The following is a 12436-nucleotide window of genomic DNA, read 5'->3' as shown; positions in this document are numbered from 1 at the left end:
CTACATTTCTCAACTTAAAAAGTTAAGGAATGTATGTGTCCCGTTTCCCTTAGCTGACAGGAAGCTCAGAGTCAGTCTTGGTAATCAGGTATAATAATTGTTAGTTCACACCAGAAGCACAGAATATAAGACTCAGTGAGTCTTATACATATTTTAATCTGTATTAATCTTGCATTACATCTGTGTATTTCATACTTTATCAAAGGTGGTTGTCAAGTTTTAAGAGTCCTCTTAGAAGTCCTGTGTCCTTAGAAACAGTCCATGGTGGAACTTCCCTGGTGGTCTAGTGGTTAAGACACCATGCTTCCAATGCAGGGGGCATGGTTTCAATCCCAGGTCAGGGAACTAAGATCCCACATGCCACACGGCCAAAAAATAAATAAATAAAAATAAAAGAAAAAGAAAGAAATAGTCCATGTATTTCTGAAGATAAGTGTTTCAAGTTTAGAATGGGTCGTCATCATACCTTGTAAATCTGTTTCTTGTCTACTCATTGCTTTCAGAAGCAAGTATTTTATAGTGGTAGGTAATGGTGTAAAAGCTGTCTTTGAAAATGTTTGTCCTAATAAAGTGCTTGCATAGAGAAGCATGGTAGCTGGGTGAAGAGCTGCTCAGAGCTGCAGCCAGCCACTCTTCCACCGAGTTTGGCCTGCACTCTCCAAAGGCTCTGGGTCAATAGCAGTGTAGGGACTCATTACTTACCATGGGTTCACCCTCTTTCCCCTCCTCCCTGGATGTTCGCAGTAGGAGTTTGCCACCAGGCATCTGTGAACCTCCAGAAATTGCTGAATTGACTGAGCTTGGTGTATTTCTCTGATGAGCAAGTTTAAAACTTTGGTCAGCTCTTTTTAATAGGCTCCTAGCCCCAAAATACAAAAGCAACAACCATGGAAAATAAAAGATATGGTTCTAAATTAGTGGACTCTATAACTGTGATTTCCATCCCTAGCAAAACATTGGAGTCACCTGATAACCTTTTTTTAAGATCTAGAGAGAGAATCCTGGGACCTGCTTTGGACTTAGGAAATTAAAACCTCATGCATGGGGACCAGGGTCAATGGTTCTTAAACTGTCTCTAGTAAAAGACCACTTTATTCTCTTTCATTTCCAATGTGTCATCAACCGATACCAATACTTTTCTAAAATACAGTAAAATTAGTTACTAGAAAAATGATTGCACACTTGGATGTCATGGCAATGTCACATAGCCATATCAAAGAAAATAGTTTCTAAACTTAGTCTATATTTCTGTACTCCTCTTGTCTGGTAAAAGTTTGCAGATGGGCCAGATCCATAGTTCATACTTTGAGTAGTAGCACTACTCTGAGGACCTGCCAGGCTCAGGAACCACTGTTCTTTAGGACATAAATACAGGCTGGTTGCCACCCACTAGACCAGACTCACAAAATTTTACAAACAAGTTAAGGGAGTTAATGGATTCCAGAAGCTATGGGCTGTGGGCTCAATCCATTGACTTGAGCTATGGGCTCAAGTCAATGGATTAGATTAAGCGCTTGCTACTCAATAAATAGTCTGGTTTTTTCTTTTTAAACAGAATCTTGTTGAAATATCAATTATAAACTATAGAGCCTGATGAATATTTTCTCCAGAATCTTTTAAGATGTCATGATACAGAATAATACAGTATAGATAGGGAAGTTGGATTGTATTTGAAATTTCAGAGTTGAGTTGATCTGTTACTTGTGCAAAAAAGGAAGAGTGGATTACAGACGGTATCCAAATGTTTTTTGTTTTTGTTTTATTTATTTATTTATTTTTGTTGCGTTGGGTCTTTGTTGCTGTGCGCGGGCTTTCTCTAGTTGTGGTGAGCGGGGGCTACTCTTCGTTGTGTTGCGCGGGCTTCTCATTGCAGTGACTTCTCTTGTTGCAGAGCACAGGCTGTAGGTGTGTGGGCTTCAGTAATTGTGGCAGGTGGGCTCAGTAGTTGTGGCACGCAGGCTCTAGAGCGCAGGCTCAGTAGTTGTGGCGCATGGGCTTAGTTGCTCCGCGGCATGTGGGATCTTCCTGGACCAGGGATCGAACCCGTGTCCCCTGCATTGGCAGGCAGATTCTTAACCACTGTGCCACCAGGGAAGTCCCCAGTATCCAAATGTTTTAATGTTCAGGGGGAGATAGCATGGAGAGAAGAGTAAATTAAATTGAGTCTGCACTAGTGCAAGTTGGGTGACTGTGATGATTTCCTGCCACCTACAAGGGGTCCTGATATGAAATTGGAAAATGTCCTTTAAAAATCTGACCACCATATGGCTTAGGCCATGGCTAGACAGATGCATTTGAGCACTTGTAGAGAGCTCAGTAGAGATCATGAAAATGAATGAACTTGCTGGAAAGTGTGTGATAGAACCAGAGACTTAACCTTAAGGACATTCATATTGGTCAGGAATGGTGAAGAGACGCATCTGAGGAGGAAAGAAAACATAAGAAACTTTCTGCCTGCAATGAAATAACCTAGGTTCGTTGGTCCTCAGTTGAAGAGGGTGGTTTCGGTCCACACACATTTATCAACTGCTTCTCATATCCCAGTCAGGAGACAACAGGCTTCAGTTGGACCTGGTGTAAGCAGCTACGAGCCATGTGCTATAGGTGAGGTACACACACATTACCATAGAGCTCCTGGGAGCAAGAGGTCTAGGGAGTGTTTATGGAGGGAGCCTTGAAGAATGAGTACAATCTGGACATTAGGAGAATAGGAGAAAATAGTGTTCCTAGAGAGATGTTGATTTGAACAACAGAATGGAGATAAATATTTAAGGAATGACTTGTCTGACATCCATCCATCCATCTGTGCGCTTACTTAGTGTGTTCATTTGAAGTATCTGGTAATTGAATGAGACTGGAATGGAGGGTGTGGAGAAGGGAACTGTGGGGTGTGTACCAGTTTGGTGGTGGCTGGGAGGCTGAGAAGTTTGGTCTGTGTTTGATCGGCAGAGGAGAATCGCTGAGCACTGGCTGTACTTTATGAAGACTGAGCCAGTGAAAGAGGGGGTGGAGGTGTGGAGTGGAACCAACTAGAGACAGGCAGAGTTTGGGTGAGAGTTAACCAGGATTGTGACAGTGGAAATGAAAAGAAAGACCTAGATGGAAGGAACTGTAGGACAGCTCATGGAATGGACCATCAAGAGATTGATTTAGGGGGGCTTCCCTGGTGGTGCAGTGGTTAAGAATCCACCTGCCAATGCAGGGGACACGGGTTTGAGCCCTGGTCTGGGAAGATCCCACATGCCTCAGAGCAACTAAGCCCGAGCGCCACAACTACTGAGCCTGCGCTCTAGAGCCCACAAGCCACAACTACTGAAGCCCGCGTGCCTAGAGCCCATGCTCCGCAACAAGAGAAGCCACCGCAATGAGAAGCCTGAGCACCGCAACGAAGAGTAGCCCCCACTCACCGCAACTAGAGAAAGCCTGCATGCAGCAACAAGGACCCAATGCAGCCAAAAATAATAAATAAATAAATTTAAAAGAAGAGAGAGGTTGATTTAGGACAGGTCAGAAATAATTGTGAAGTAGGGAGCCTAGCTTAAAATGTGTCAAGAGGAAAGATAATGAGCTTGGTTTTAAACTTATTTGAGCCTCTTAAGTTGTTCCTGGGTGTCTGAGATTTCACAGCCAGTTGTTGCTACACTAGAGAAGTTTAGCTACAACCTGATCTGTTTGATAATACATCTTGGGATCTAGAACCTGTAGGACCTTCATAAAAAGAACATACGTTGGGAAGGACGAGTGTCTGTCTGTTTTCTCGTTGTATGGCCAGGCTCTGGTTACCCTTCCAGTGGTTAAAATGCTGGTGTATGGGAGGTGCTCGCACCCTGCTGGGGGCGCTGCACTCCACTGTGACTTTTCAGGGCGTTGGTCTGTTTCTTTGCTGCATGGCCACCTGCCATGAGATTATCCCTGGGCTCTCTGAATGTAGCCCAAGGGACACTTAATAGTTTTCTAAGGAAAATCAGATAGCCAGTGAATTTTTCAAACTTAGATTTAGATCTCTTTTCTGCCCAACATGGCTGCTCTTCAGTGCTTACTGTAAGAAAGTCAAGTACTTCCTGTGCTAAACTTAAACTTGATAGTCTTGAGTGATGCTCACTGATGTTGATTACAAATGGAGACCCAGAGTCATTTTAGTGGTGGTCCCCTTTGCTCTGTGTGTAATACCTACTTGAACTAAACTCCCGGTCTCCATACTTAGTGAATGTCATGTAGTTAATTTTATTGAGGTTTTGCTTTCAGTTTAGACTGCAGGAAGACACTTAATGCTTTGGGGGTGGCGGGGGGCGGTGGTAGTGTGCAGTACCCAGGAACTATTTGTACAGCTCATTGTTGGATGTGATTTATTTATTTTAGATTCTGAAGGTCTCCTCAAAACCAAGGAAAAGAATCAGAAACTTTACACTCGAGCACAACGGCATCAGGAGAAAAAGGAGAAGATTCAGAGGCATAATCGCAAACTTGGCGACCTGGTAGAAAAAAAAAACACTGATTTAAGAAGTCATTACGAGCGTCTGGCAAATCTTCGGCGGTCTCACATATTAGAGCTCACCTCTGTCATTTTTCCAATCGAGGAAGTAAAGACGGGTGTGAGGTACAGTGAGTGAGTCTTTTGACTCTAGGAAAATACAAGTTCCAAAGATCAAGTATCTTTCAAGTATGTCAGCACATTTATTGGGCCTCATTCTGGGTTTTCCTGGTAATGAAACTTAAGTCTTACCTGCTTCAGCAAACAGTAAACACTGCAGGAAGTTGGGGAGGTGGCCAGGGTGAAGGATGGTGGCCCTCGGAGAAGTGAGGCCCAGGTTTGTATACTTGTAGAGCTTCCAGATGAGGGCCAGGCTCACATCCCTGATCAGGAACCATCTCGTGGCTGCAGGGCCACTTGAGCTGTTTATTAGTCAGATGCTGTGAGGCAGGTTTTTGAGCCTCGAAGTCTTAGTTCCTTGTCTGTTAGATGGGGATAATAAATGCCTCCTTCACAGAGAAACCATGAGCTAAGATGGAAGAAAACACCTCGGGCTCTCTTACTTGGTGGGCAGGACATGCTGACTCCGCCTTTTCCTGGTAACCAGCATGTCAGGCACTGGTCGTCTCACTGGCTGTAGTGCACAGACACCCTCATGAGTCCGTGGGGTGGACAGGATGGTGGTTCCCACCTGGCTGTTCATCAGAGTCACTCAGGAACTTTAGGAAAAGACAGGCTCCAGAGGACACAGCTCCAGCCTCCTAGTTCATCTCATAATACTTTATTTTTTAAACTTCCCCAGATGATGCTGGTGATCATCTAGGTTCTGAAACTTCCACTGAAGAGTTTCGATTGCTTTCTGACTAACCATCGGGCTGTTCCAGCTGAGGATTTCCCTGTCTCTTCTGGTTACCCTTACTTTCCGGCAGCTTTCCTTGGAATTGGACAGTCAGTGGACTGTTGCTACTTAGGACTTAGTGTTTGCTGCCTCCGCTTCAGTCTTTCCTTTCGTCTGTTGCCAGAGTTGGCTTCCTAAAAGCCTAAAGGTCTGATCGTTGCTCCTAGCTTGACGACCTGCTCTCTGACTCTTACCAAGTAATTTGTCATTAGTAATAGTTAGCAAATATAAAAATAAAAAGGCAGATGCAAAATAGAGAAGAATTCACAGCTCAGAAATAGACCCCAAGGTGGCATTTTGAATCAGTGGGGAAAAGTTGGATTATCCAAAAATTGGTGTAAAGACAGCTGGCCAGGGCTTTGAGGGGGAAAAAGCTGACAGACAGAAACACTCTGTCAAATTAAATTCTGATGGGCCCAGATAGCAATGTTAGAACACATTATAGTAAACAAAGACTAGGATACTGTTCCAGATTTTAGGAGACTAAGGAAACTGACAACTGAATATAAAGTCGCAGGAGAGAAATTGTGGAGAAAATCTTCCTCTTCCATGCCTGTGCTGTTTAAATCTTGTATGTTAGTCTGTATTACTATAGATCATGAATTTTTTTAAGCTGATAGTTTTGAAGTTATCCCTATCATAAGATTTCTTGTTCATTCACATTTCTTCTCAAACTGCCTTGAGTGGAAGGAGGAAGTAGAGGTACAGCTTAGAACTGGCCACAGTGCCCTCCCCCAGTCCTGTCCGGGCAGCCAGTGGGAGTGCACTTACGTGCACCTGGTGGTAGAGGAAGAAGGATTGAGGGCCACTGGCCAAGAGGATGGATTCTAAACTTAGCGCAGCACAGAAGGCCCTTCCCAGCCTGCGCATTTCATCCCTCCTCTTCCAACACCACCTCCTGGCACTTCCTTCATGCCTCCTACAGGCAACCACGCTGATCCCTGTGCTCCCCAAACACGCCACGTTCTTCCCCCTGCCTGCACGGTACCTGCCGAGCCTTCTCATTCACCTTCCATGCTCCAGGCCATCAGTGCTCAAAGTGTGGTCTGTGGACCTCTCTGGGGCCCTGAGGCCCTTTCACGGGGTCTGTGCAGTCAAAAACTATTTTCATAATACTACTAACACTTTGTTTTCCCTTTTCACTCTGTTGATGTTTGCACTGGTGGCTCAAAAGCCGTGGTGGGTAAAACCTCTGTCTTGACAGATATCAAGGCAGTGACGCCATAGTGTAGTAATCGTTGTTGTGTTCCAGTGTCCTTGCGGTGTACAAAACCAGCCAGTTTCACATCAAGAACACTATTGATGAAGCAGCAGAAATTACTCATTCTATTTAAATTATGTCTCGATCCCTGCGTGCACATGTGATTGTGCCATGCAGCGAGGTAGGAAGTCTGCAGAAAGCACATTTGCTGCATGCTGAAAGCCGTGGTGGCTCAAGGGAGAGCCCTTGAGTGAGTTGTAAGCAAAACTAGTTGGTTTTTCCATGGAACACTGTATCTACTTGAAAGCACAACGGAAAGACGTGGGTATTAAAGAGATTTTTTCAAAAGTCATGATCAGTGCTGCAGTGTGCCGTGAACTCAGCTGGTAAACAAATAATGTCACCCTTTGCTAATTTTCTTGTTTTGAAAAATACAGATTTTTTTCATAAAAACATGCTATGTTACATGTAATGGGTTTCTTATTTTTGAATCAGTTAATAATTTAAAATTTCCTCATTTCTAATACAGTAAATATTAATAGATCTAACCCACATAAAGAAAACTCTTTGGGATCCTCAGAATGTTTTAAGCATGTAAGGGGGGTCTTGAGACCAAATAGTTTGAGAACCTACCACTCGGAGCCCTAGTTCATGGTGCCATCTTCCTCACATGCTGTGGGCTTCTGTGCCACAGCTGGTTTGACCTTCACCTCTGATGCAATTGCTTACCTCTGTATATTCCAGTTAAATTCCTGTCCTCAACAGATACTCAACTTCTAATAAAATTTATGACTTGTACCTGGAAAAAAAAAATTCCTGTCCTCACGTGCATCTTCCCAGTGTTCTGCGTATCTGCCAGGTAATTGCATGCTCTGCAAAACCCAGCCCCTTGACGTCCATGTGCATCTTCGGTTTTTAGAGATCCCACAGACGTGTCTTCAGAGAGTGACAGTGCCATGACCTCCAGCACCGTGAGCAAGCTTGCCGAAGCCCGGAGGACAACTTACCTCTCGGGGAGATGGGTCTGTGACGATCACAACGGGGACACCAGCATTAGCATTACAGGGCCTTGGATTAGCCTTCCCAACAATGGGGACTACTCTGCCTACTACAGTTGGGTGGAAGAGAAGAAAACCACGCAGGGACCTGGTGAGAAGCAAGATAGTCTTTGAAAACTTCTATAAATATATTTTTTTAATTGAGGTAAAATTTATATAACAAAATGAACAGTTTTAGAGGAAGCAATTCAGTGGCATTTAGTGCATTCACAGTGTTGTGCAACCATCACCTCTGTCTAGATCCAAAGCATTTTTTCACTCCAAACAAGAACTCTGGGGCTTGAAGCAGTCACTCGCATTCCCACCTCTTCCCAGCCCTTGGGAACCACTGTTGTGCTTTGTGTCTCTATAGGTGTCCCTTCGGGATATTTCATATAAATGGGATCATACATTATGTGGCCTTTTGTGTCTGGCTTTCTTTCATTTAGCATAATGTTTTCAAGGTTCATCCACATTGTAGCATGTATCATATCAGCATTTCATTCTTTCTATGACTGAATAATACTCCATTGCATGAATATGCCACATTTTATCTATCAGTGGATGGACTGAAAACATGTATTTTTTTTAGACATTTCACCTTTTTGGGGTCAATATTGTTTTATTTATATAAAAAGATCTATTTAAAGAAGTGTATTTAGCCTGTTGGGTCCCATTTTTATAAGTTTCGAACTTTGTAAAGAACTTTTTTTATCAGTCCTAAATGGAGATTGAAATACCCCAGTAGAAAAACCCTTTACAACTTCAGTAGCTTCTCTTTGGTGGAGAAAGATTATTCATGTAGTCATCCAGCAAGTATTTAGTGAGTATGTGCTTTCTGTCATGCACAGTGCAGGTGCTACAAAGGTGATGTCACCAAGACAAGTATAGCCCTTTGCCTTTCTGTGGAGAGGAAGGGAAGCAAGTAATGATCAAAGGCATCATACACTGAGTATGGGCTATGGACGACAGAACCAGCACCTTCAGGGATGGGGCTACAGAGGAAGGAACTATTTCTCCATAGGGTAGTCAGGGGAGGCCTCTCTGAGGAGGTGACATTTAAGTTGGGCATTAATTGTTTGGATAAATAATACATTATCAGGTCCAAGCAGCTCAGACATCAGTTTCGTTTGTGCTGGCTCCATTTAGGCCCATTTGCTTAGCTTACATTCCACTCAACAAAAATCATAAACAATGAAATACTAATGTCTGGCCATGGACCTTTTATTACTAAAGAGCAAAGCATAGCCATCAATAATGTATTGACAAAACCACAAATCACAAAATCCAGGTTCATTAATATTTTTGTTGAAATTAAAGCTGTTTGTGTATGGCTCTTGTTTTTTGTTTTTTACATCTTTATTGGAGTATAATTGGTTTACAATGGTGTGTTAGTTTCTGCTTTATAACAAAGTGATTCAGTTATACATATACATATGTTCCCATATCTCTTCCCTCTTGCGTCTCCCTCCCTCCCACCCTCCCTATCCCACCCCTCTAGGTGGTCACAAAGCACCGAGCTGATCTCCCTGTGCTATGCAGCTGCTTCCCACTAGCTATCTACCTTACGTTTGGTAGTGTATATATGTCCATGCCACTCTCTCGCTTTGTCACAGCTTACCCTTCCCCCTCCCCATATCCTCAAGTCCATTTTCTAGTAGGTCTGTGTCTTTATTCCTGTCTTACCCCTAGGTCCTTCATGACATTTTTTTTCTTAAATTCCATATATATGTGTTAGCATAAGGTATTTGTCTTTCTCTTTCTGACTTACTTCACTCTGTATGACAGACTCTAGGTCCATCCACCTCATTACACATAGCTCAATTTCGTTTCTTTTTATGGCTGAGTAATATTCCATTCTGTATATGTGCCACATCTTCTTTATCCATTCATCTGATGATGGACACTTAGGTTGTTTCCATCTCCGGGCTATTGTAAATAGAGCTGCAGTGAACATTTTGGTACATGACTCTTTTTGAATTATGGTTTTCTCAGGGTATATGCCCAGTAGTGGGATTGCTGGGTCATATGGTAGTTCTATTTGTAGTTTTTGAAGGAACCTCCATACTGTTCTCCATAGTGGCTGTACCAATTCACATTCCCACCAGCAGTGCAAGAGTGTTCCATTTTCTCCACACCCTCTCCAGCATTTATTGTTTCTAGATTTTTAGATGATGGCCATTCTGACTGGTGTGAGGTGATATCTCATTGTAGTTTTGATTTGCGTTTCTCTAATGATTAGTGATGTTGAGCATCCTTTCATGTGTTTGTTGGCAATCTGTATATCTTCTTTGGAGAAATGTCTATTTAAGTCTTCTGCCCATTTTTGGATCGGGTTGTTTGTTTGTTTGTTATTGAGCTGCTTATAAATTTTGGAGATTAATCCTTTGTCAGTTGCTTCATTTGCAAATATTTTCTCCCATTCTGAGGGTTGTCTTTTGGTCTTCTTTATGGTTTCCTTTGCTGCGCAAAAGCTTTTAAGTTTCATTAGGTCCCATTTGTTTATTTTTATTTCCATTTCTCTAGGAGGTGGGTCAAAAAGGATCTTGCTGTGATTTATGTCATAGAGTGTTCTGCCTATGTTTTCCTCTAAGAGTTTGATAGTTTCTGGCCTTACATTTAGGTCTTTAATCCATTTTGACCTTATTTTTGTGTATGGTGTTAGGGAGTGATCTAATCTCATACTTTTACATGTACCTGTCCAGTATTCCCAGCACCACTTATTGAAGAGGCTGTCCTTTCTCCACTGTACATTCCTGCCTCCTTTATCAAAGATAAGGTGACCATGTGCACGTGGGTTTGTCTCTGGGCTTTCTATCCTGTTCCATTGATCTATCTTTCTGTTTTTGTGCCAGGACCATACTGTATTGATTAGGCTTTTGTTTTTATACTTTAGATATGGAGCATAATAACCCTGCTTACACGATTAGCGCTGCGTTGTGCTATGCGACTCAGCTGGTCAACATTTTGTCTCATATACTCGACGTAAATCTTCCCAAAAAGCTGTGCAACAGGCAAGTAATTGAAGACGGTGATGTCATCTTTATCATGGCTCTCTTATGTTCCTATTGTGTTCTTTATTCTAATTAAAACAAAAACAAGAATTTAAGTATTATCAAGAGAGAAAAGGTCTGACCATGAAATATTGAGATTGATTTCATAAGCCAGTGTGCAAATTTGTGTCATTATCTTACAATTAAACATGACGTCTTTGAAAAGACCATGGAATTCTCCCATGTGAAAAGATAATTTAAGGGAAAACCAGGATATTCAGAGGGCATGCTTATGTGTAAGAACTGGATAAATTGTAACACTTCGATTTTTTTTTTAATGAAAAACACGTGGTTTAAAGTTTTTTTAAATTGTAAAGGTTTATAGTCCACCCAGTTCCTACGAAGACCTTCCTGTCTCCCTCCAGTTATCCTTGCATTTCAAGTAAATATTAATATGTGTTATTACCACTACCACCACCCCCCTTTAAACACAAAAGGTATCATGCTAAACTAAGGTGTTTTGCACCTTGCTTTTTAAATTTGTTATTTATTTACGAAGATTTGTTGAGCACCTGCTATGTGCTAGGCACTGTTCTAGGCACTGAGGGGGTACAGTGGTGATGAAAACGTAACCTCTGCCCTTCTGACACTTAACTTTAACGGAGAGACACGTGATAAACGAACAGTATGTCAGGTGGTGATGAGTGCTCGGGCGACCATTAGAGCAGGTGAAAGAGCGGGCCTGTGAGGGCAAGGAAGGGTTTACCACGTCTGACTGGGTAGGTGTGGAATCACATGTCAACCTGGGGGAGGCTGGGAGCAGGCCACAGGGATCCCTGGGCAAGGAGAAGGGCAGGTGCAGAGCCCGGGGTGAGAGAACGAGGCAGCAGGGACAGGAGGCTGTAGATTCTGTGGCGCCTTATAGGGCTATCGTTGGCTTTCAGCTGTCACTCTGCCTAACGTGGAGAGTAGCAAAGTTTTCGTTTGTACAGATGTACCAAGATCATACTGGTCTGCTCTGTCCCCAATTTATACTTCAAGGAATAATCTGTACATTCGTTGCTTTATTAGTGTGCAAGCATTTGTGTAGAGTGAGTTTTCAGAAGTAGGATTGCTTGGTCAAAAGATATGTGCGTTTGTAATTTTATGGATGTGGTGAAATTGCTATGAGAGCGGTAGTTCATCCTTAGAAGAGTTTCTGTTAAGTGCAATTTATTAAGAGCAAAGGACATGGGGTATGTTTTGTACTGAACTGTAATGTAAAGCATACTCTTCAAAATGAACATTTTAACATAGAATTTCTTCAAAAATCACAACTTTACAAATCGTACATTATCTTACAGTGAATTTTGTGGAGAAAACCTCAGCAAACAGAAATTTACTCGAGCAGTGAAGAAACTAAATACAAATATTCTTTACCTGTGCTTTTCTCAGGTATGGAAAATAATGCTGTGAGCTAATTTTTAATTTGTTACATGGTTGAAAATATTAATCAGTTTTTTTCTTTTTCTAGCATGTAAATTTAGATCAATTACAACCACTGCATACTCTCAGGAATCTAATGTACTTGGTCAGTCCGAACGCTGAACACCTAGGCAGGTAAGAAGGGTGTTTGTTACTTTTCTCTAAGTGGTGGTGTTATGACGACTTTTAAGTAGAGTTGCTGTATGTGTGGGCATAGAACAGGGGCCTGATCCCAAGCCCCAAACTCTCCAGAAGGGACAAAGATAACACAGTCCTGTATGGAAGGAAACAAAGTCATATTTGATCCCTTATGGTCCTTACGTAATCATTTCTCAGAGGAAATTAGTATCAAACATTTTTAACACCTAAAAC

General features: G+C 42.2%; 1 protein-coding gene across 2 annotated transcripts in view; it reads left to right on the top strand.

Annotated features, from left to right (window-relative positions):
- Positions 1-12436, top strand: part of ATG14 (autophagy related 14) — a 38952-nt gene that overhangs the window by 17034 nt on the left and 9482 nt on the right. For both annotated transcript variants that reach the window (XM_027111328.1, XM_027111329.1), the window contains exons 5-9: positions 4360-4597; positions 7490-7719; positions 10504-10621; positions 11944-12034; positions 12114-12199. In XM_027111328.1, coding sequence (XP_026967129.1) covers positions 4360-4597; positions 7490-7719; positions 10504-10621; positions 11944-12034; positions 12114-12199 — 763 coding nt within the window. The remainder of the gene's footprint in view (positions 1-4359; positions 4598-7489; positions 7720-10503; positions 10622-11943; positions 12035-12113; positions 12200-12436) is intronic.

The sequence above is a fragment of the Aethalodelphis obliquidens genome, unplaced genomic scaffold, assembly GCF_003676395.1.
Source record: "Aethalodelphis obliquidens isolate GAN/ISIS:26980383/991018 unplaced genomic scaffold, ASM367639v1 scaffold10, whole genome shotgun sequence".
NCBI lineage: Eukaryota > Metazoa > Chordata > Mammalia > Artiodactyla > Delphinidae > Aethalodelphis > Aethalodelphis obliquidens.
The sequence above is the reverse complement of the archived record's forward strand: the minus strand, read 5'-3'. Positions and strand labels throughout refer to the sequence as shown.